This window comes from Budorcas taxicolor, chromosome 17, assembly GCF_023091745.1.
Source record: "Budorcas taxicolor isolate Tak-1 chromosome 17, Takin1.1, whole genome shotgun sequence".
NCBI lineage: Eukaryota > Metazoa > Chordata > Mammalia > Artiodactyla > Bovidae > Budorcas > Budorcas taxicolor.
In genome coordinates this window covers 40,644,698-40,665,119 of record NC_068926.1, presented here as the reverse complement: position 1 = coordinate 40,665,119, position 20,422 = coordinate 40,644,698, and the positions used below count along the sequence as shown (strand labels likewise).

At 40.4% G+C, this 20,422-nt stretch overlaps 2 protein-coding genes across 3 annotated transcripts in view; one reads left to right on the top strand and one right to left on the bottom strand.

The window, feature by feature from the left end:
* Positions 1–5,084: 5,084 nt before the first annotated feature.
* On the bottom strand, positions 5,085–6,692 carry C17H4orf46 (chromosome 17 C4orf46 homolog). The gene is made up of 2 exons (XM_052655140.1): positions 6,501–6,692; positions 5,085–5,240 (listed from the first exon to the last, which is right to left on the bottom strand). Exons 1-2 carry the CDS (start codon positions 6,690–6,692, stop codon positions 5,085–5,087), a joined length of 348 nt encoding a protein of 115 aa, XP_052511100.1.
* Positions 6,693–7,207: 515 nt separating this feature from the next.
* Positions 7,208–20,422, top strand: part of ETFDH (electron transfer flavoprotein dehydrogenase) — a 39,223-nt gene continuing 26,008 nt past the window's right edge. The window contains exon 1 of one of the 2 annotated variants that reach the window (XM_052654553.1): positions 7,208–7,394. In XM_052654553.1, the coding sequence (XP_052510513.1) occupies positions 7,361–7,394 (34 nt within the window). In that variant the 5' untranslated portion in view covers positions 7,208–7,360. Of the gene's footprint in view, positions 7,395–7,468; positions 7,684–20,422 lie in introns of those variants that run through there. The other variant, XM_052654554.1, reaches the window with a different exon arrangement.

Genomic DNA, 20,422 nt, shown 5'->3' with positions numbered 1-20,422 from the left:
TAGAAAATCATTTGGTTGTTCCACAAAGGTTTACCATAGAATTCCCATATGATACAGCAATTTCACTCTTGGGTATAAACCCAAAAGAAAACAGGATTCAGATACTTGTTTGCAAATACTCATCATAGCATTATTCATAGTTGCAAAAAGATAGAAGCAACCCAAGTGCCCATCAACTGATGAACAGATAACAAAATGTGGTGTACATACACAATGGAATATTATTCAACCACAAAAAGGAAAGAATTCTGACACATGCTAGAACATAATGAATATGAAATAAGCCAGACACAAAAAGTTGAAATAACTATATGATTGCACTTACATGAAATACCTAGAATAAGCAAATTCAGACATAAAGTAGATCAGAGGTTATCAGGGTAGAGGGGTTGGAGAGATAATACCTGAGAAGTACAGAGTAACTTCTTGGGCAAAAACAAGTTCTAAGGGCTTCCCTGGTGGTCCAGTGGTTAAGAATCCACCTGCCAATGCAGGGGGCATGGATTTGATCCCTGCTTATGGCAGAAAGTGAAGAGGAGCTAAAGAGCCTCTTGATGAAAGTGAAAGAGGAGAGTGAAAAGGTTGGCTTAAAGCTCAACATTCAGAAAACGAAGATCATGGCATCTGGTCCCATCGCTGCATGAGAAATAGATGGGGAACCAGTGGAAACAGTGTCAGACTTTATTTTTTGGCCTCCAAAATCACTGCAGATGGTGATTGCAGCCATGAAATTAAAAGATGCTTACTCCTTGGAAGGAAAGTTATGAGCAACCTAGACAGCATATTGAAAAGAAGAGATATTACTTAGCCAACAAAGATCTGTCTAGTCAAGGCTGTGGTCTTTCCAGTGGTCATGTATAGATGTGAGAGTTGGACTGTGAAGAAAGCTGAGCGCCAAAGAATTGTGGTGTTGGAGAAGACCCTTGAGAGTCCTTTGGACTGCAAGGTGATCCAACCGGTCCATTCTGAAGATCAGTCCTGGGATTTCTTTGGAAGGACTGATGCTAAAGCTGAAACTCCAATACTTTGGCCACCTCATGCGAAGAGTTGCCTCATTGGAAAAGACTCTGATGCTGGGAGGGATTGTGGGCAGAAGGGGATGACAGAGGATGAGATGGCTGGATGGCATCACCGACTCAATGGATGTGAGTTTGAGTGAACTCCGGGAGTTGGTGATGGACAGGGAGGCCTGGCATGCTGTGATTCATGGGGTCGCAGAGTTGGACACGACTAAGCGACTGAACTGAACTGAACTGGGAAGACCCCACATGTTGTGGGGCAACTAAACCTGTATGTCATCATTACTGAAGCCAGATCTGAGTCCTTTCTGTTCTTACATGCTGCTGCTGCTGCTAAATTGCTTCAATTGTCCAACTCTATGCTACCCCATGGACAGCTGCCCACCAGGCCCCTCCGTCCATGGAATTCTCTAGGCAAGAATACAGGAGTGGGTTGCCATTGCCTTCTCCATTCTTACATGAAATAATACAAATACATTTTTTACATGAAGAATGTCGTACCTTCAACAAAAATATATATATTTACATATGCAAAGAGATTTATTATAAGGAATTGGCTCATGAGATTATGGAAGCTGGCAAGTCCAAAAACCTGCAAAGCCAATATCCCAGTTCAAGTCCAAAGGCCAGAAGCTACTGTAGAACCAGGAAAAGCCAATGGCCCAGTTCAAAGGTCATCAGGCAGGAAGATCCATGGTTCTACTGATTACATGAGGCCCACTCACATGATGGACGGCAATCTGTTTTATTCAGTCTAACTGAATTGTTAATCTCACCCAAAAACACCCTCACACAAACACCCTTAATGTTTGACAAAATATATGGGTACCCTGTGATCCAGTCAAGTTGACACATAAACTATCACATATGGGGAAACTAAGTAAAATCACAGCCTTGAATATTAATAAGGTTAACCAAGAGATAGGTAGCAAGGCATAGTATAGACAAGCATATTAGTTTTGGTGTTGGAGACCCTCAGGCAAATTATTTCACCTTGGCCTGTTTTCTATTCTATAGATAAGAATAATATCACTTTCCTCAAAGAGCTAATATGGTTACATGAAATAATGTTTATAAACCTAACACTGTTTGGCATATATTTCATTCTCAGAATTTTTGAAACTAAACACACTATTTTAATATTAAAAATTCCATTTTACTGACGTCATCCTCTTGAGGCTCTTAAAATTTTACATCAGTCAGAACATTAAGTTGTCCTCTGAGGTTTATGTAGGTCTGGCAATGAACTACTAAGTTTTAAAATTTTTTGTCTTTAAGTAAGACAAAATGTTTACATTTTGACCTCCTTCCCCATCTCTCCCATGAAGCAGAGCAAAAAGAAATATAAAAAGGGATGATTTTTTTTAAGTCACTCTTGAAAATAAGATGAACTTCTCTGTGGACCATACATGGCAACAGAAACTGTGAGCAGAGCTGAGCTGTGGGCCTGTGGACTCCAAACAATAGCAGCTATGAGTTTTGCGAGAGGAATTAAGTGTCCTCAGAAGGCTCACTGCCTGAAATTGGGGGTTAACCCAAGCAAATGGCAATTCAATAAAATTAGAAATCAATTAACGTGATTTTTCTACCTTAGGAAAACATATGTTGGGGATGGGGCAGCCAGGGAGAGGAACGCACACACACAAAGACCAAAGTAGTCCAGATCACATTTATGATACAGCTAAACCAGGGGAAGTTACAGAGAATCTTAGCATGAGATGAAGCAAACAGATGAAAAGAATGAATGCAGAACGTAAACCAAGTCATTATATGGTAATTGAATGACATATAGCATCTGAAAAATGGTATTTGGAGGAACAGCTATACACATACAAAAATAAATAAAACAAAATCCAAGAACTAAACCACAAGCAAAAATAAATTCAGGTGGATTACACATCTAAACACTAAACACACTAAAAACTTTTTTAAAACTTTTGGAAAGATGTACAGGAGAGTATCTTTATGACATTTGCTAGATAAGACTCAGAAAACACTATTATGAAAGACTGGTGAGATTACATTAAAATTAAAAGTGTTTATTTAAGAAGATTCTATAATCAAATAAAGGATACACCACAGACTTCAAGACAGTTGAAACATACATAACAGAGCATTATGTAGTATCGAAAATATGTAATAGCTATAAATCCATAAAGACAAAACAGAAAAATGGGCAAAAGGTATCGCCTGCGAAATCACACCACATTTCCTCAATATCCTGTACTTACACGAGGCAGCACTATTCAGTGTTGGGGACTATCTATTAGAAATGAGTATCAGAAGACCATTGGGGCCCTCTGGAGGCTGGTTACTACACATACAAAATAGTATTTTTTTATTTGACATACAGTCAATAATATTAGTTTCAAGACAGTACTTTGTAGTGTTTTGGTAACACATGTGTGTGTTAAAAACATAAAAACACAAACTAGAATATGCAATCCCTCTAGGACAGAGGTTATCTCCGGGGAGAAAGGGATGGAATCAAAAGGATAAAATAAGTTTCAAATGAATCTAACACTTACATATTAATATATTCATAGATCTAAAGAAAACATAACCAAACGCTAACATTTATTAAATCTGCATGGTGGAAATATATGCATGTTCTTTAAGTGATTCACCTTTCCTCTTAGGTTGGAAATATTTCAATAAAGTTTTAAAATAAGGAACCTGAAGAAATGAAAATAACATTTGCTTTGAACAAGCTTATTTTTATAGATTTTAAAAATTGCAATTTTCACGACACCTAAGAAAAATACTTTTCTAACATCAAAATAAGCATCTCTTTGGTATAGCAACACACCGCAAGTGTTATCTTTAACATAAAAAATTAATCAAGAACTGTGACTTAATATGCTAAATAAAACTATCCTTTGCCCATCCATGTGTCCCCTTTCACAGGCCCATTGTGGGGCTTGGAAGTGTAGTTCTGTGCATACCTCCACAGCTACAAGAATTAAGACGCTGCATCAGATATGTCCAGAAGTCACACAACAGAGAATTAGTTGGCTTAATCACCGACACATATGACACAAACTCACCAAAAGAGAGCACGTGTGCACAACATATGAGACAAGTAAAACAGAGCATTGTCATGAAGATCAAATAATATGAAAACAATTACATCATTTAAATTTGATGCATTTTTTTAAAGTACTTGTTTAGAATTATTACACTCAGAATTTAAAATTATTACCTGCCAAGCTCCAAAAGTAATACTACAAAGCCATAATTTTGATAAGGCACTTTAAGGAGAACAATTAAACATATAAAACAGTGAATATAAGAAATATCCATAAAAGCAGTTAACCTCAGAAATAGAGGGGAAAAAAATACGTATTTTTTCAAGACAGGCTTCAGTAAAAGTTTTTTTGAAAAGCATCACAGAAGGGTGAAAAATATTTATCATGTATTTGTAAAAGTTATCAAAGTTCAAATTCCTGTTAAAAAAAAGAAAGATAACATTTTCCTTAAAGTCAGTGAAGTTCTGACTCAAATACTTTTTCAAGAAACAATTAACATCTTTATGCTAAAGTTAAAAGAAAAAGCAGCTTTTAATTATGCTGTCAACTCTTATTTTACAAACATTTAGTGACTGTTGTGTAACAGTGTTTCAGGTTGCTGGAAATATGTAAGTAACTAAGACACAATCATTGGTTCTAGGGAACTTAGCCCAGTGGAGCTAAATCTAACATTGGTAATATGAAAGTTTACTTTCTTTGGGCCATAAATAAAACTCAATTTCAAATTCTGCTCTTGGCATCTTCTTGCAAATAGAAGAGCACAATGGTCCACCTAGTTTGCTACTGGCAACACTGTGGCATTGTTACCTACTGATTAACTTTCATAAGAGATTCTTTGAAAGTTCAGAGAACAGAAAGTGTTTAAAGATAAACAAATATGAATCAGCCTCAAAAATAACATCAGCATTCTGTTTTCACAAAATGAAGAAAACCAAGAAAATTTTCATCTTCAGTATCCAGAACCGTGCGATCATCCAGTCTCCATGGTACATGTGCAAACATCATAGATGAGGAGGTATGCATTATTACAGTCAAATCAGTCGTCAGGCTTCAAGGAATCATAGCCTTCTTTCAAGAGGTCCCGCCATGTTTTAAGGAAACGTGCATTTTCTGTACATTTGAAGGCAAGCTCTTCCACTTGAGCTGATACTGCAGATGTGGCTTCCAGAAGTTTGGTTAATGAAAATGCTGCCTGAAAATTTAAAAAAAAAAAAGTAAAACAGTATGTTTATTTTTAAAATTCTCTCCCTATTTTATGAACCTGGCTGAAAATAGCTTAGAATCCAATGCCCAAGTTCTTTTCTTTAAAAAGTTAAAAATCTTCAAACTACGACATGCCAGCTCTTTAGTGGAACCTAAAAAAATTTTCTACATTAAGTAAGCTTTGAGGACATATGTCTACTAGAAAGATATACATTATGTATGAGACATGACCAGTCAGCATCTTTTTCGGGTGATAATATACTAGTCTCATTTAGCTCAACAAGACGACTTGAGCCCGTTGACACCAAGTACCCGAATTATTTGAAGGACTTATGATACAGCTCCTACTGATGGGAGGGACCGACTTGCTCCGCTATTTTCATCTGTTTAACACTGCAGACCATGAAACCGTATGAACCAAAGAACAGACACTCTGAGCTCACAATTAACACCAACAAAAACAACACCCATGCAGAAAACACGGCAACCTTGGTGGAAAACTCATTTCTTGATCAAATGCTTTCTTCACCCACCGTATAAAATAACACTGTTCCTGGGTAACAAACATATCAGCACTGCATTCTACACGCTCATTTGGAACAGCCTGGTTCAGCAAAGATGAAGCTGTGTCAGCATTTCAGCCATCTTTTTAAAACAACAAATACTTGCTGAGGAATGAGAGAATAACGGAGTTCACCCCGCGGTTTGCAATCTGCACAGGAGGATCTCCCGGTTAAGACGACACGCTACAGACTTCATTCACTTGACCTTAAATCGAGAAACCCGACTGTGTGGCTGGGTGGCTGTGAGTGTACGCGCGCGTCTACAAACTGGAGACTCAACAGAAGCCGTCCAGACCAGGAATCCCGGCCATCAGAGGGAAGGGTCTTTTCTGTTAGGGGAAGCAATCTGGACCACGGGGCGGGGACTAACCCATCCTAACTGGGTCCGCTCAGAAGGATAATCGCCTACCCAGCAGGCTCTGGGCAGGCGGCCAACTAAACAGGGCGAGGGGGAGGGAGACGGATCAAGTCCCAGCAGAGGAATCCCTGTCTGGCCCTTGGCCCCGCAGACGAGGTAGGGCGGTGGGTTTGTGAACTGCGCCGTTTCGGGTTACACCGCGAGAGCGGAACCAGACCTCCAGGCACAAAGACCCGGCGCGGGCGCGGCGGGAGAGGGATGCCCTGGACTCCCGACGCGGCTCTTGAATACGTGCGGGACACGGCCCGGACCCGCCGGCCGCACTCACGTCTCCGATCTGCAGCTCCACCTCTTCCAGCGGGTCCACCAGTCGGCCGCTGCTCCTGCTCGGAACAGGCCAGCCCAAACCCCCTGGGGCGCCGGGGGAAGATGCTGAAGACGTGTCTGGAGAAGAAGGAGAAGAAGGAGAAGAAGGGGGCGGCGGCGGCGGGGAAACCTGCACCCCTTCAGGGTTCGCCATGGAGCGCGGCTGGGCGACTGGACCGGACTTGGGAGGCCGAACCAATACCAACCGTCTTTCAACCGCTCGCGCCCAAAGCCCAGCGGGCCCGCCTCCTCTCGGCTCTCTGCCGGGGACCGCGAAGCCTTGTCACTTTCTCGGGACAGCCAATCAGATGCCAATGAGTTCGCCTGAGGCTGCTCTCCGCTCCGGGGGAAAACCTCCCGACTGGTTCCCAGACGCCGGAACAGAAGACCACAGCTCCCAAGGTGCCGTGCGCGCCGCTACGCCTCACCGTCTTGGGGCTCTGCGCGCGATTCATCCTGGGATTTGTGGTCCCCCTGCCCCCCACTCCCTAACCATTCCGGCGCTCTCAGCGCACGCCGGGTGAGAGGCCGTGCAGCCTGCAGCCGCGGGCGGCGCTGGGACTTTGAGTCCCTTCCCGTGCCCCTTCGGTCCGTGACCCGGAAACGCTGCAGGCGTCGCGTCGCGTCACTCGTGGCGCCCGCGCATAGCAAGACAGGCGGGAGCGTGGTGAAGCTGGAGCGTTCCGCGGAGCAGGCAGGTGGTGACTGCTTGCGTCTCGGCCGGCGATGGCGCCCCCAGTGGTTTAGAGGTCCCGCGCCCATACGAGCCAAGCCCAACCTCCTCCCCGGCGTCGGCCAGCGTCCTGTCTGTCTGCTGTGAACATGCAGGTGCTGCTGGCCAGATTGGCCTGCCCGGGTGAGCGGGGTCTGCGGGCGCGGGTTGACAGAGCAAGGTCGCGGGGCAGTCCGGGCTCGCCTCGCTAGGGAAGCACTCGGGCAAGGGCGCGCAATCAGCGCCAGGTGGATCCTGGTTTCCTCCCCGGGCTTGTCCCTGTTGAAAAAGTTGACAACTAGGGCAGAGGTCACGGGCGGAGGAAACTTGTCAACGCGGCTCCCGAGCGGAATCTTCCCCGAACCCTGGTGCTGACCCTCCTCCCAAAGCCCAGATGTTGTCCTAGACTTGCAACAGCCTTGTTGGAAAATGGGTAAATTAGCTATTACACTGATTTTGTCTTTGTCCTCTCCTGACTTGCGTCTTGCAGCCGTCCTACTCCTTTCTTAAGAATTTGAACTCTGTTCTGTCACGTTGACTTTTATATGGTACCCAAGTCATCAGGTTATCTCTGGAGCCGGGAATTTTTCTCTGTTGTCTAAAATTAACTCTACAGCGTATCGTGTTATGGTTGCCCTAAAACCATCATGATGATTTGGTAAAATACCTCATTACCTCCCCTTTCACCTTAGAAAAAAAGTATAATGATGTCGTTGGACGGTTTTTGTTTGTTTTACTTAAAAACAGTTAAAAAAAAAAGTTTACTCCAAGATATCTCTCAAAACTGCCTTAATTTTTTCTGTAGTTTATTTAAATTTTGGTTCTAGAATAAACAAGTGTACATATTGCAAATTCACGGGTATTCTTGTGTAAATTTCAAAAAAGTAGAATTTTGTCAAATTTGTCTACCATGTATTAAATAATTGGAATTTAAAGTTTCTGTTATGGTGCATGTTTTATGACACCTAATGTGTAAATACTGTTGACTGAAAAAAAATGCACAACCTAAAAGGTTGAGGATTGTGTTTTACTCAGCAGGCACAGGGAGCGCTTAGGAGACAACCTCATAAGATAGCTCTGAGGGACAGCTCTGAAGAGGTAAGGTAGAAGCCAGGATATATAGGAGTTTTTGCAAAAACAAACAAGCTGAAACACACAAAATAGGTAGTTGGAACATCAAAAGATTACTGCTAATTAAAAAAATATATCTCAAGTTAATGAATTTAGTGCTTTTCTGTGTATGGGAAGATGTAAGAGTTTGGGCTCATTGAAATCATTCCTTTGATACGCATCTCCACTATCTATCTATCAGTGTCCTGCTTTTCTCCATCCTGAATCCCTTCAGAGTACACAGTCAGGGATGGCTGCAGTAGCTGAGAGCCTGATGGCCACAACATCCTTTGTTTACTGATACAGCAGGTGATATTCTTTGTCCACAGTGCCTCCTCTAAGTCATAAATTTGACCAACATTTGGGAGTCATTTCATGACCAGTTTTTGTCGCTTGGTGCTAGGAAGGTTCATTCCTAGATCAGGCAAAGATTATGTTGATAGGCCACCCAATGTGTTATTTTTGGATCAGGCCCTGTTGATAATCTAAAATTCTTTGGAGTGCCTGTCTCACTAGTTTATTATGATCCAGGAGATGTTTTCCCAAGTCGTTTATTCCCATGTCTGAAGTTGCACTGTTACAATTATTCTGTGTAGAGTTAATCTATATGTAAATTGTCTTAAGACATTAATTTTGTTGGAGGCCTGGTTAAACATTGGATGATGCCAAAGGAAATTTTATGAAATAGAAAGGATATAAGTAATTCAGCTAATAACATTAATAAGGTCATAGTGCAGCAGAGAGAGGGACAAGTCATAAGTAATTTGAATCCAACAAGAGGGCAAATTAAAACAATGATCAGTATAACTAGTTGTAGTCTGGTTGAAATAAGCTATCCAATCCACAGGAGAACCAGCTGAACAAGCCAGATTTTGGAGGGATCACGTAAAGAGAAAGATAATGTTTCATCTTCATTTACAAAGGTATACTTTATCAACTTGTTGTAGGTGAGTGTAAGAGGAAAGGTTTTTCAGTTCAGTGATATGATCTGAAAGTTATCAGGAATTTGTATTTGCCAAAAAGTCATTTTTATAAATCTTGAAGATCTTCATTTTACAAAAGCATCAGAGTGAAGCAATGATTATCTATAAATGACAAAATACTTAAAATGACATGGTTAAAGATCTGATTACAATGCAATTGACAAGAAACTTGGATATTTCTGTGACAGACAGCATTTTAAGATAATAACTACAATTATGATTGATAGCATTATATTAATAACAGGACATACCAGACTTCTGGGAGTTCTTTATAAATTTTAGAATATCTGTATTAATGACATCTAACCCTAAATGGCTTTACCACCACTTATGTGACAATGTTTCCCATGTACATTAACATAAATAAACAAACCTGATTAGTTTAATATCTCTCTTTGCAATATCAGGGTTCCTTTGAAGTATCCCAGAGTTAATTGAAGGACAAAAGGACTTTAGTTAGAATTTGCTATTTGGGAAGTTTGTCAAAAATATCAAAAAGGTTTCAAAACACTGGTCAAGTAGGATCATAGGTCATTGTGAAACAACACTTATTCACTTAACCAAAGTGACAAAATATTTCAAAAGCAAAAACAGATCATTTAGAGGCACAGAAACTCAATCTGTTATCAAAAGCAGGGAAAATTTTGTTCTCTTAACAGAGAGAGGAACCAAGACCAGTCCTACTCCAGCCTACTTTTAATTACAAAATCCATTTACATTACTAAATTTAATCTAATCCTAGCCTGACCATTTTCAAAACTCCTTTTACAGGGCTTTTTTTCTATAGACCTTCCACAACTTTCTCTATTCTTATTAGTTTGTTCCTTAATTTTTTTTATCCAGAAATAACTGACTGTAGGACAAAAGCACCCTTACAGTTCCAACAGCTTCATTTCTATTCTTCAATCTTCTTTTGCCGAAAACATACATCCTACTTTGCTTATACACTGAACTACTTCCCTTGATAGTTTTAGTAGCTTTGATTACATGTTATAGTTTTAACCCTTAAAAACCTTAATCTTTAGCCGAAACCTAAAAGGAACAAGTGATTGTGAACTGTTTGTGAAACCAGCATTTCCCATTTGTGATATTCTATAACTTCTAGAAACATATATCTTCTCATAACATAATTTCTTTATTCTATGTGATACAAGATATGTCCAATAAAGCCAAAGATCTTTGGTTTCCCTCTTATGAGGAAACAAAAGTAGGTCAATTTAGACCTGTTTAGCAATTAATGTTCCAGTATTTTATCGTATTTGAAATGACCTGGATATTCAAGGATTTCCCATCATTTAACTTACCAAAATTCAGATTACCAAAAATCTGAGAAACACCCAAACAAAAGAATTTCTAAAGAGTTCACCAGAAAATTCTTATCTCATTTACCTTTATTGGTTAACTTAAAATCATATCAAGTTAAATTTTTTTTTCACATTGACAAACTCTATAACAGAAATGACATGAACTTACTGACCTTCAGTAAACTTAGGTACAATAAAAGTAAGACATGTCTGTATTGACTAAACCAATGAGCTTAAGATAACTTTAATATCAGATATTAATTTAATATTGAATATTTTCTAGACCATGTGAGCCCCAAATTCCCTCCAACAAGTTTCTTTTATATTTAGAAATATTTAGTTTGTAAGCACTTACTTTAAGTCAATTAAATAGAGCTCTTTTATAAGTTTAATTTTGTTCATATTTTCCAGAGTTAGAGATATCTCATATGTGATGTACACCCAGACACATAAACAGACAAAACTAGAGATCACATAGCTTCACTCTAAAAACTTAGTTATGAATCAGGTATTACCATATAAACTCACAAGTGTATAAGTAACAGTTGGAATAAGATAAATTTGTTTGCTCAGATTAATACTTCACTATTTGTGGAAAGGCCTTCAGATTTATATTTGTCCTTGATAAACCCTTAAGGAGGCTAAGAATTAGATTTTGGGTGAGGGAACCTTTCCAACAGTTGGAGTCTTAAAAGGTCTTTTTCCCATCCCCCCCCTCCATTTCGGGTTTTATTTGATTGAGCTAATTAGGCACAGTCTCAGTTCTCTGGGAGCTGTATTTACATTTCTGATCTGTAGAGACTTGCAAGGTACAGTAGCTCCTGATATTAAAAGATTGATTTGTCCAACTATACTTACTTTGATTTGCTTTTGTATCAGAGATTTCCAGCTAAACTGAAAATCAAAAAAGAGTCCCGGGTTATAGAACTTTAGAATTTAATTTGTCATGCCTTCAAAAACTTGCATAAGGCATTACAAAGCCCCTCTTTCTGAGTACATAGATTAGACCCAGAGCAAAATGTCTATTAATTTTTTTTTTTAGCCTCTGAATATTAGTTCCCAGTTTTTACTTTATATTGTCTTGGCTCAGGTAACCCTATTGGTTTCCTTTCCTATGTTTAAATAATATTTCCTGAGGGCCAGATTTATATACCCTATCTTATAATACCAAAAAGAGGAAGCCCAGTGAAACATGTCTATCCCACAATATAATTCAGCAAAAGAGATGTAAACATCTTATATAAAGCCTATTTAAATGTACCAGTTTTTATAAACTTTCATCTCAATTCTGTCAACTTTTATACCTTTAACTTTGGTTCCCATTGGAACCCAGTCAACAAGCTTTGGTCTTAAAAGGAGTCCTAGAAGCTTTCCTTTCTTTTATTCTCCAACCATTTTATCTATTTTGTATAAAAGATTCTCAGATCCCTAGTGAGGGATTGAGCCAAGGGACACAAGCCCTCTTGTCAGTCTTGTAACTTGACTAATAGGTCTAACTGCTGCCCCAACTAATTGGCAACTAGTTTGTCAGGTAGCTAAGTATAATTTTTTTCCCAGCCTTTTAAGGGAATATATTTTTTGACTGGGTAAATAGAGCAGACTTGTTTGGGGCTCATTAATATTGGGAACCAACAGGGTGTCCCTTTGGCTCATCCATCTTAGTGTTGCATCAAGTCCTTTTGCTTTAATCCCATTAACATCCTATTTATTAATAACTATCTATAGATTTCTTTATTTTGGGAAACAAGTACCTTAAAATTTTTCACCTTGTTGGGAAGAAGTCTGTAGACTTCCCTTTCAGCTTTTTTTTTTTTTTTCATCTTAACATTAATTATTCTAATGCTTTTATTAGCATCTATAAGACCCATTGAGGGGAAGCAGAGACCAGAAATAAGTCTTCCCAAACTTTTTTTCTTTGTTTGTTTTAAAGGAGTTCTTAGGTTAATCATTATATGTGTTTTCACACCCTCTAATTTGCGTTTTTCATGGGTACCAATAAAACAGTGCTTGTTATGAGAGCTCTCTAAAAATTTACCAATTTAAAAGTTTTTCCAATTAAAAATCATCATCTGGCCATTAATGAGCTATATATTAATAGTGACTCAAACCTATAAGATGCAAGAGGCTTCCCCACAAGAGAGTGTGGAGAATGCCACCTAAACAAGATCCAGAAGCTTTACTGCCCAAAATAGTCTAAGAAAATGAAGGCTGACACAATAAAGGTTAAGATTGCAATGTCCCTGAGAGTTGGCACAGTGGACAACAGACTGCAGAATCTCAGTCTGTTCGATTGGCTGACAGATGTACAACATATGTGTACCTTCTGGATGGCAGAGACCAAGTTTCAGGGCACACACCCCCCACCATACAACAACCAAAGATCAAGTAGGCATTTAGGCAAGTAGGTGAAGACACAGAAAGAGAAATGCAAGTTCCTTCTAGAGCACTTTTATCTCTTTAAGGGAATTCTGAAAAGATGTTTTATCAAGCTGGTTTTCTCTGACTTAACTCTGTACACAATGAAAGAACCCCATCTTAGTCATTTTCAAGGCGTGATTTCCTGTAATTCCCAGTTAAGTAAATTCTTGGAAGTATAAGTTTTGTATGTAGACACGACTGAAGCGGCTTAGCGGCAGCAGCAGCAGCAAACCTAGCTGGAATGTTAATTGGAGGCAAAGATATTAGGCCAGCCTCTCACTTAATCACCCAGTCCAGAGCACTCGGTGTCTTTCAGCCAGGGAGCTTTCAACTCAACATCTTTCAGCTGGGGAGCTAGGTACCTATTATACTTCACCAGATAAAAATCAGAATCATCAATAATCTGAAGTTCCTAGAACCAGGGAAGAGTCACTTGGATTCATCTTGACTGTCCAAGGAGGTGGGTGAGCAGAAGAGGCCACTACTGGTACCAAGGCTCTCGTTCCTCGTAGAGTTCAGGTGAAGGAGAGAAGTCAGCTCTAGGTCCTTTTGCAGTCACCAACTAGTCAGGTCAGCTAGTGAGGGGTGTAGGGTGGGAAGCAAAACCTAAAAGTTGAGAGTTATGTTTTATTCAGCAGACATGAGTGCATGCTCAGTTGCTAAGTCATGTCTGACTCTTTGCAACTCCATGGGTTGTAGCCCACCGGGCTCCTCAGTCCATGGGGTTTCCCGGGAAAGAATACTGGAGTGGGTTGCCATTTCCTTCTCCAGGGTATCTTCCTGACTCAGGGACTGAACCCACGTCTCCTGCATTGGCAGTCAGATTCTTTACCACTGAACCACCAGGGAAACCTGATATCAACAGAAATTCTGAGGACTTAAACCCAGGAGACAGCCTCTGAGATAGCTCTGAAGGACTGTTCCAGAGAGTTAGGGGAATAGCCAGGATGTACAGGAGTTAAGGGCCAGGGGAGTAAAAACAGAAAAAACAGGTAGCTGGAACATCAAAAGGTTACTGCTAATTAGAGAAAACTAGACATCTCAAATTAATGAATTTAGCACTTTTCTCTGTATGGGAAGATGCCAGAGTCTAGGCTCATTACAGTTATTCCTTGACAAGCATCTTTACGATTTAGGGCCAGCACCTTGCTTTTCTCCATTCTGAATCCCCTCAGGGTTGTACTGTTGGAGGCAGCTGCTATGGCTGATCGCTTGATGGCCACAACATCTTTTGTTTACTGAAATTAGCAGGTGACATTTTTTGTCCACAGTATGCTTTATGTTTTTCAAAATTTCAGAGTAATCAGATGCAATCTGCCCTCCTCTTAATTTAATTGAAATCATTCTTGGGTCAGGTGCTATCCAAATCCCACCAAAATTACTATTTCTGTTTTTATTGGGTCTCTAAATCATTGCTGGAGAAGGAAAGGGCAACCCACTCCAGTATTCTTGCCTAGAGAATCCCGTAGTCAGAGGAGCCTCGTAGGCTACTGTCCATAGCGTCGCACAGAGTCGGACACGACGGAAGCGACTTAGCATGCGGGCATGCATTGGAGAAGGAAATGGCAACCCACTCCAGTATTCTTGCCTGGAGAATCCCATGGACAGAGGAGCCTGGTGGGCTGCAGTCTATGGGGTCGCAGAGAGTCGGACACGACTGAAGTGACTTAGCAGCAGCAGCAGCAGCTAAATCATTGCTGTTTTCATGGCATGGTGTTAGGACTACAGACATCGAAGAGATGGACCCAGAATTGCCATCAGTGTGATTTTCTATGGTGATAATCATGAGTTCTCTAAACTTTTTGACCTCACCTCTCTACCAAAATTTAGCCAAGGTGTCTAAGTGTTTAAATCTCTAAAGTTAAGTGTCAGTTTTATATTCAGAAAAGGAGTAAAGGTTGTGACTTTCTTTAACCCCCTGAAGGAAATTAGATTACCTAGTTCTGGATATTTTTAAGAAAATTATTAGCTATATAAGCAATGAAATTACAGTTTTGTTTGGGACCAAATCATCAGATTTCAAAATCAAATGATAGCTTCTGTATGCTCAATTACAATGCATCAAAAAAATTGTTTTTTATAATAAATAAGTAAGTGTTCTTTTAAATGATGATAATACTCTATTTGAACTCTGGAACTGAGCTCTTCTATAATATCTTTATTTACCGTTTTTTTTTAAGATTTAATAAAGGTGAAGGGATAAGTAGATTTTAAAAAGTTATTCCCAATATTACAGTTTTTAGTATGCTGTTTGCAAGTAGAGAAAATTAATACGTTTACTTTTTTTTTAATAAAAGAGTGACTCTCAGAAAACAGATTTCTAGTGTTTAAGAGGCTTTAGGGTTCAGTGCTTCAAACCTCTTCCCCTCCTGCATTCATCATAATCTAATTGATCGTCTGATGCTAGGTTTTACTTTTTAAAAAATTCATTTTATTGGAAAGAAGCATAAAAATAAATCAGTTATGCAGTTGAGTGCTTAAGGATATAAATAATTAGCCTTTGCCAGGCTGACATCTCCTTTTAATCAGAAACGAAGGAAAGCGAGAGGAGGAAGGGCGGGAGGAAGGAGACAGCTAGTTTCAGGTCCTATAACTTCCTAATTGTAATTAGGAAGGTACCTATCAGGTTAACAAATGTGTATTAGTCACTTGCTTTGTGTGAGACGTACTGGGTCCTGCACAATAGTGTTTTCTAGACAAAGGTTGACAATAAACTTCAGAGCGGATGAAGTGGGGAGAGTTCATAGCTTGCTGAAGTCAAACACAGTCTAGACAAACTCCAGAGTCTGTTCACTTAGCCGCTGCCTTATTCTGTTTGTCTTTTTTGTTTGTTGCTTCAGTTAATAACTGTTATTCCTTTTAGCAGCTTTAGATTTTTAAAAAAATCAAGCAGAAAGTACACAGAGTTTCCTTCTAACTTTCTCCCATTCCCTGCTAACATCTTGCATTGGTGTGGTACATGGGTCACACTTGGGGAGCCGGTATTGATACATTAAAGTTCAGAGTTTATATCAGGTTCACTCTGTGTGTCCTACATTCTGTGGGCTTTGACAAATGTGTAATAACACATATCCTCCATTAATAACATTGTCATACAGAATAGCCATGCTGCCTCACAGATCCCCTTTTTTCCACATATTCATCCCTTCCTCCCTCTTTCTGAATGCCTGACCCACTGATCTTTTACTGTCCCTTTTCCAGAATGTCATAGAGTTGGAATCATAAAGGATGTAGCATTTTCAGTATGCATTTTCATTTCCTCCAGTGTTTCTTCACTTCTTTTTAGCACTTATTAACATTCCATTGTATGGGTGCACCACAGTCTGTTTATCCACTCACCTATTAAAGGACATCTCCCAAGTTTCGATAGTTATGAATAAAATTGCTTATAGCAATGCTTATAACATTCAGGTGAATCTTTTAAATTCTGGATATTTTATTGTGATAAGAACACAAAATGACATACACACTTTGGACAAAATTGTAAATGTATGTTACTGACTATAGGTACAGTGTTGTACAGTAGATCTCTAGAGTTTGTTCATCTTTTGTATGGATGTTTAATTTTCAACTCATTTTGGTGAATGCCAAATGCAATAGGAATTGCCGGATCCTATGGTAAGAGTATGTTTAGCTTCAGAAGCAAGTATCAGAGCTACAGAGGAGTGTAGGAATTGCTGATGGAGCACTTTCTTTGTTCAGCCCCTGCAACGGGCACTAGATTTTCAGGATAAATCAGACCCTCTCTGCCTTTGAGGAACCCATGAGCTGAGAGAGGAGAAGGATAAGACAATCCTGTACAATGTGTTACAAGAGCAAGGAGGAGGTTAGAACTACCAAGAAGAGTTTTCACAATTTCCAAAGGAAGTTTAACCAGTATAGAAAAGTGAAGGAAAACTCCAGGTAAAGAGGGGATTTCCCAACAGTTCAGTGGTTAAAGCTCTGCGTTTCCACTGCAAGGGGCACAGGTTCCATCTCTGGTCTGGGATCTAGGATCCTGCATGCCTTGCTGCCCAGCCAAAAAAAATTTTTTTTTCTTAATATTCCAGACAAAGAAAATAACAAGTTGTCCACTTAAGAATGGTTAAGATAATAATTCCTATGTTATGTATATTTGACCATAATAATAATTTTTTTAAAAAAAACACCAAAATAGGAAGCAAAGGGCCCAGTGGTGTGAAAAAATGCAATATTTGGGAATGTGTTTAATAGATTAATGCTGGGAAATAGTTTCAAAAGATAAACTGGGTTCAGATAGTAAGAGACCTTATATGCTCTTCTAAAGAGTATATAATTTATTTTGTATTCATTTTTTTTCAGAGTATCAAATGATTTAATTATAAAACTTAAGCCACTTATTCACCTTCTAAAAAACACAAACATGAGAATAAAATAAACACACTCAAGACTTCCTAGCCCTTGCAGGATAGGAAGAAGCCCTGGACAGAGAGTCTGCAAATGTTTTTCCCTACACCCAACTCTGCATTTCCTCATCCATTCGAGGGTCCCAAGTTTTGACCCCTTTTGCAGTGGAAAGGAAGTAGAAGCTACAGAGTTATGTAAAGAGGGTGGCAACAATCTTACAGCTATCCGGTGCTAATAGCTTGTACACTCTGATTTGCAGCTTTGAGAAACAGTATCAAATAAGCATTGTCAAATACCTACTCCTGGCCAACCTTTACTGTCATTCTTTTAAACTGCGTCTTTGAGACTCATTGTGTTCATTCATTGTAGCTTCTGCTTACCCCCTCTCTTAAGTAACAAAGGTTACTTTCAGGACAACCCCCAAGGTGATGTGGTGTTTCTTAGTATAGCTGTAGTGTCTGCTGGGTGTCATCCCCTAGGACAGGCTGGCCAGATGGCAGCACCGTGTGGGGGCCCACACAGTCACTTTCCTACAGCCCTGCTTGCTCCCTCTCCTGTCTGAACACCCCACAGTCAGCGTTGAACGCTGAAGTCAGTGAGGACCTTGGCTTGTCTTCATTCTGAAGTTGAATGAAGTAACTGAATCCAGTTCTTCACCATAAATTCAAAGGAGCTTCCAAAATGTGTCAGACATATTCTAGGGAAGCCTGGGATGGAGCTGGAGGGTCCTGGCTTCCAGGCTCAGGGAGATTGGGTGGGGGTGGGGGGCAGCGCTGGCACGACTTCTTTTTTTCTGGGCCACCAGGAATTCATTAATTGCTCATTGTGTTTGTGGCCAAAAGATATGGGTTAGTTTGGGATCCACCACCTCAGAAAGAATTCTGTCCACTCCAGCTTCCAACATCCCTGACTGAACCACACTCTGCCTCAGATCATTTTACAGGTGGTTTTTTTTCATAGAAGGATTCCATTCCCACTTATCCAGATGTGTTGACAACAAAATTATCCACTTTCTGCCTCCGGTTTTGGTAAGCTGGCTTGATGTCCATCTGGGCCAGGCAGTCCTGGCAGAAGCTGTCAAACAGGCCCTGGTTCTTGAACTGCTCCAAGATGAGTGTGATGAGTGCGAGGTCCCCGAGAGGCACTGAGGCCGGGCTGATGGGGCCACCGCTCCCGACAGCACCCATCGTGCCATCGCAGCTCCCGTGGAGGCCTGGCCCGCACTGCCACTGCCAATGGCATGGGTGTCCCCACTGTTTGCCATGGCTGCACCTCGGGCCCGCGAAGGAGACCGAATATGGCTTCCTCTCAGGGACAGAGGGCCTGGCTCGTGTAGAGGAGGCAGAGGTGGAGGAAGGGCTGGCGGGGGGACCGCAGCATGGCCTCATTTTTTCTCTCTTTTCAGATTTATTTATTTGGCTATGTAGGGTCTTAGTTCAGAGAAGGCAATGGCAACCCACTCCAGTACTCTTGCCTGGAAAATGCCATGGACGGAGGAGCCTGGTAGGCTGCAGTCCATGGGTCGCGAAGAGTCGGACACGACTGAGCGACTTCACTTTCACTTTTCACCTTCCTGCACTGGAGAAGGAAATAGCAACCCACTGCAGTGTTCATGTCTGGAGAATCCCAGGGACGGGGGAACCTGGTGGGCTGCCATCTCTGGGGTCGCACAGAGTCGGACACGACTGAAGCAACTTAGCAGCAGCAGCAGCAGCAGCAGCAGGGTCTTAGTTACTGCAGGCAAGACCTTGGTTGTGGTGCGTGGACTCTCCAGTTGTGGCACACGGGCTCAGCTGTGGCATGCAGGCCCTCTAGTTGTGGTGCATGGACTCCAGTAGTTGTGGCACACGGGCTTCAGAGCACATGGGCTCAGTAGGTGTGCATGGGCTTAGTTGCTCTGCAGCATGTGGGATCTTAGATCCCAAACCAGGAATCGAACCCACATCCCTGCATTGCAAGGCAGATTCTTAAACCTCTGGACCACCAGGGAAGTCCTGCATTCATTTATTCTGGAAACATTTTGAGAAGGGGCATTTTCACTTTCCCTTTTATTCAGCATTGTGTTATTTTAATACTTACATTGGATCATAAAGTATTTACTTAATAAAAGAGTTTAAAGGAGGAGGGAAAAGAGTATTTTTGGCTTTGTAAGAAACTGCCAAACTGTCTTCCACAGTGTCTATACCGTTTTGCGTTCCCAGAAGTAATGAATGAGTTCTGCAGCTCCACCTCCTCAGTGGTGGTCTCCATGTTCTGGGTTTTGGCCATTCTAATAGGTGTTTCAGCTTGCAGTTGTTTCAATGTGCAATTCCCTAATGAAACGGGGTGTTTAGCGTCTTTTCCTACACTTATTTTCCATCTGAATAACTGTTTTGGCCAGGTGTCTGTCCAGATCTTTTTTGCCTGTTTTTAAATTGAGCTGTTTATTTTCTTGTTGAATTATTGATGAATGAGTTTTTCGTGTATATTGTATGTCAGCCCTTTATCAGCTATGTTTTCTGCAGATATTTCCTCCCAGCCTGTGGCTTAGCTTTTCTTTCCCTCTTGTTGGCCTTTTAATCCTTCTCATTTATGACTCTAGCCTGCCTTTTCACAGAGAATTACAATAAAACAGGACTAACCTGTTTCATAATAGCATGAGTCAGTCATAAGTAAGTACTCTGATAAAAAGGAATATAAAAAGGACTGATACTCAACAAATATTTATACCTATATATAGGCTAGCACTGAGATTTAGCACACAAAAATGAAAATAAATAGGAGTATGCTATCTCCTGAAGAATACAAATAAGACACTATTTATGTCATTTTTTGGTCATATAGATGTTTAAAATTTTAGTTAAATGATTTTATGATTTTTGAGATTTTTTTAACTATAGTTAGAAAAACTTTTCCAAATCCAAGTTTCTTTCTAAAAATTATAAATGTTTTTCCCATAATCCCATAATATCTTTCCCATAATAACAGTTTTATTGAGATGTAAGTTATATAC

What these genes read in the sequence shown, in the direction of transcription:
- C17H4orf46 (XM_052655140.1), bottom strand. Translation starts at nt 6,692, where the DNA reads ATGGCGAACCCTGAAGGGGTGCAGGTTTCCCCGCCGCCGCCGCCCCCT. An exon ending in TGGAGCTGCAGATCGGAGAC is followed by an intron (nt 5,241 to 6,500) that starts GTGAGTGCGGCC and finishes TTAAATTTTCAG; the next exon opens with GCAGCATTTTCATTAACCAA.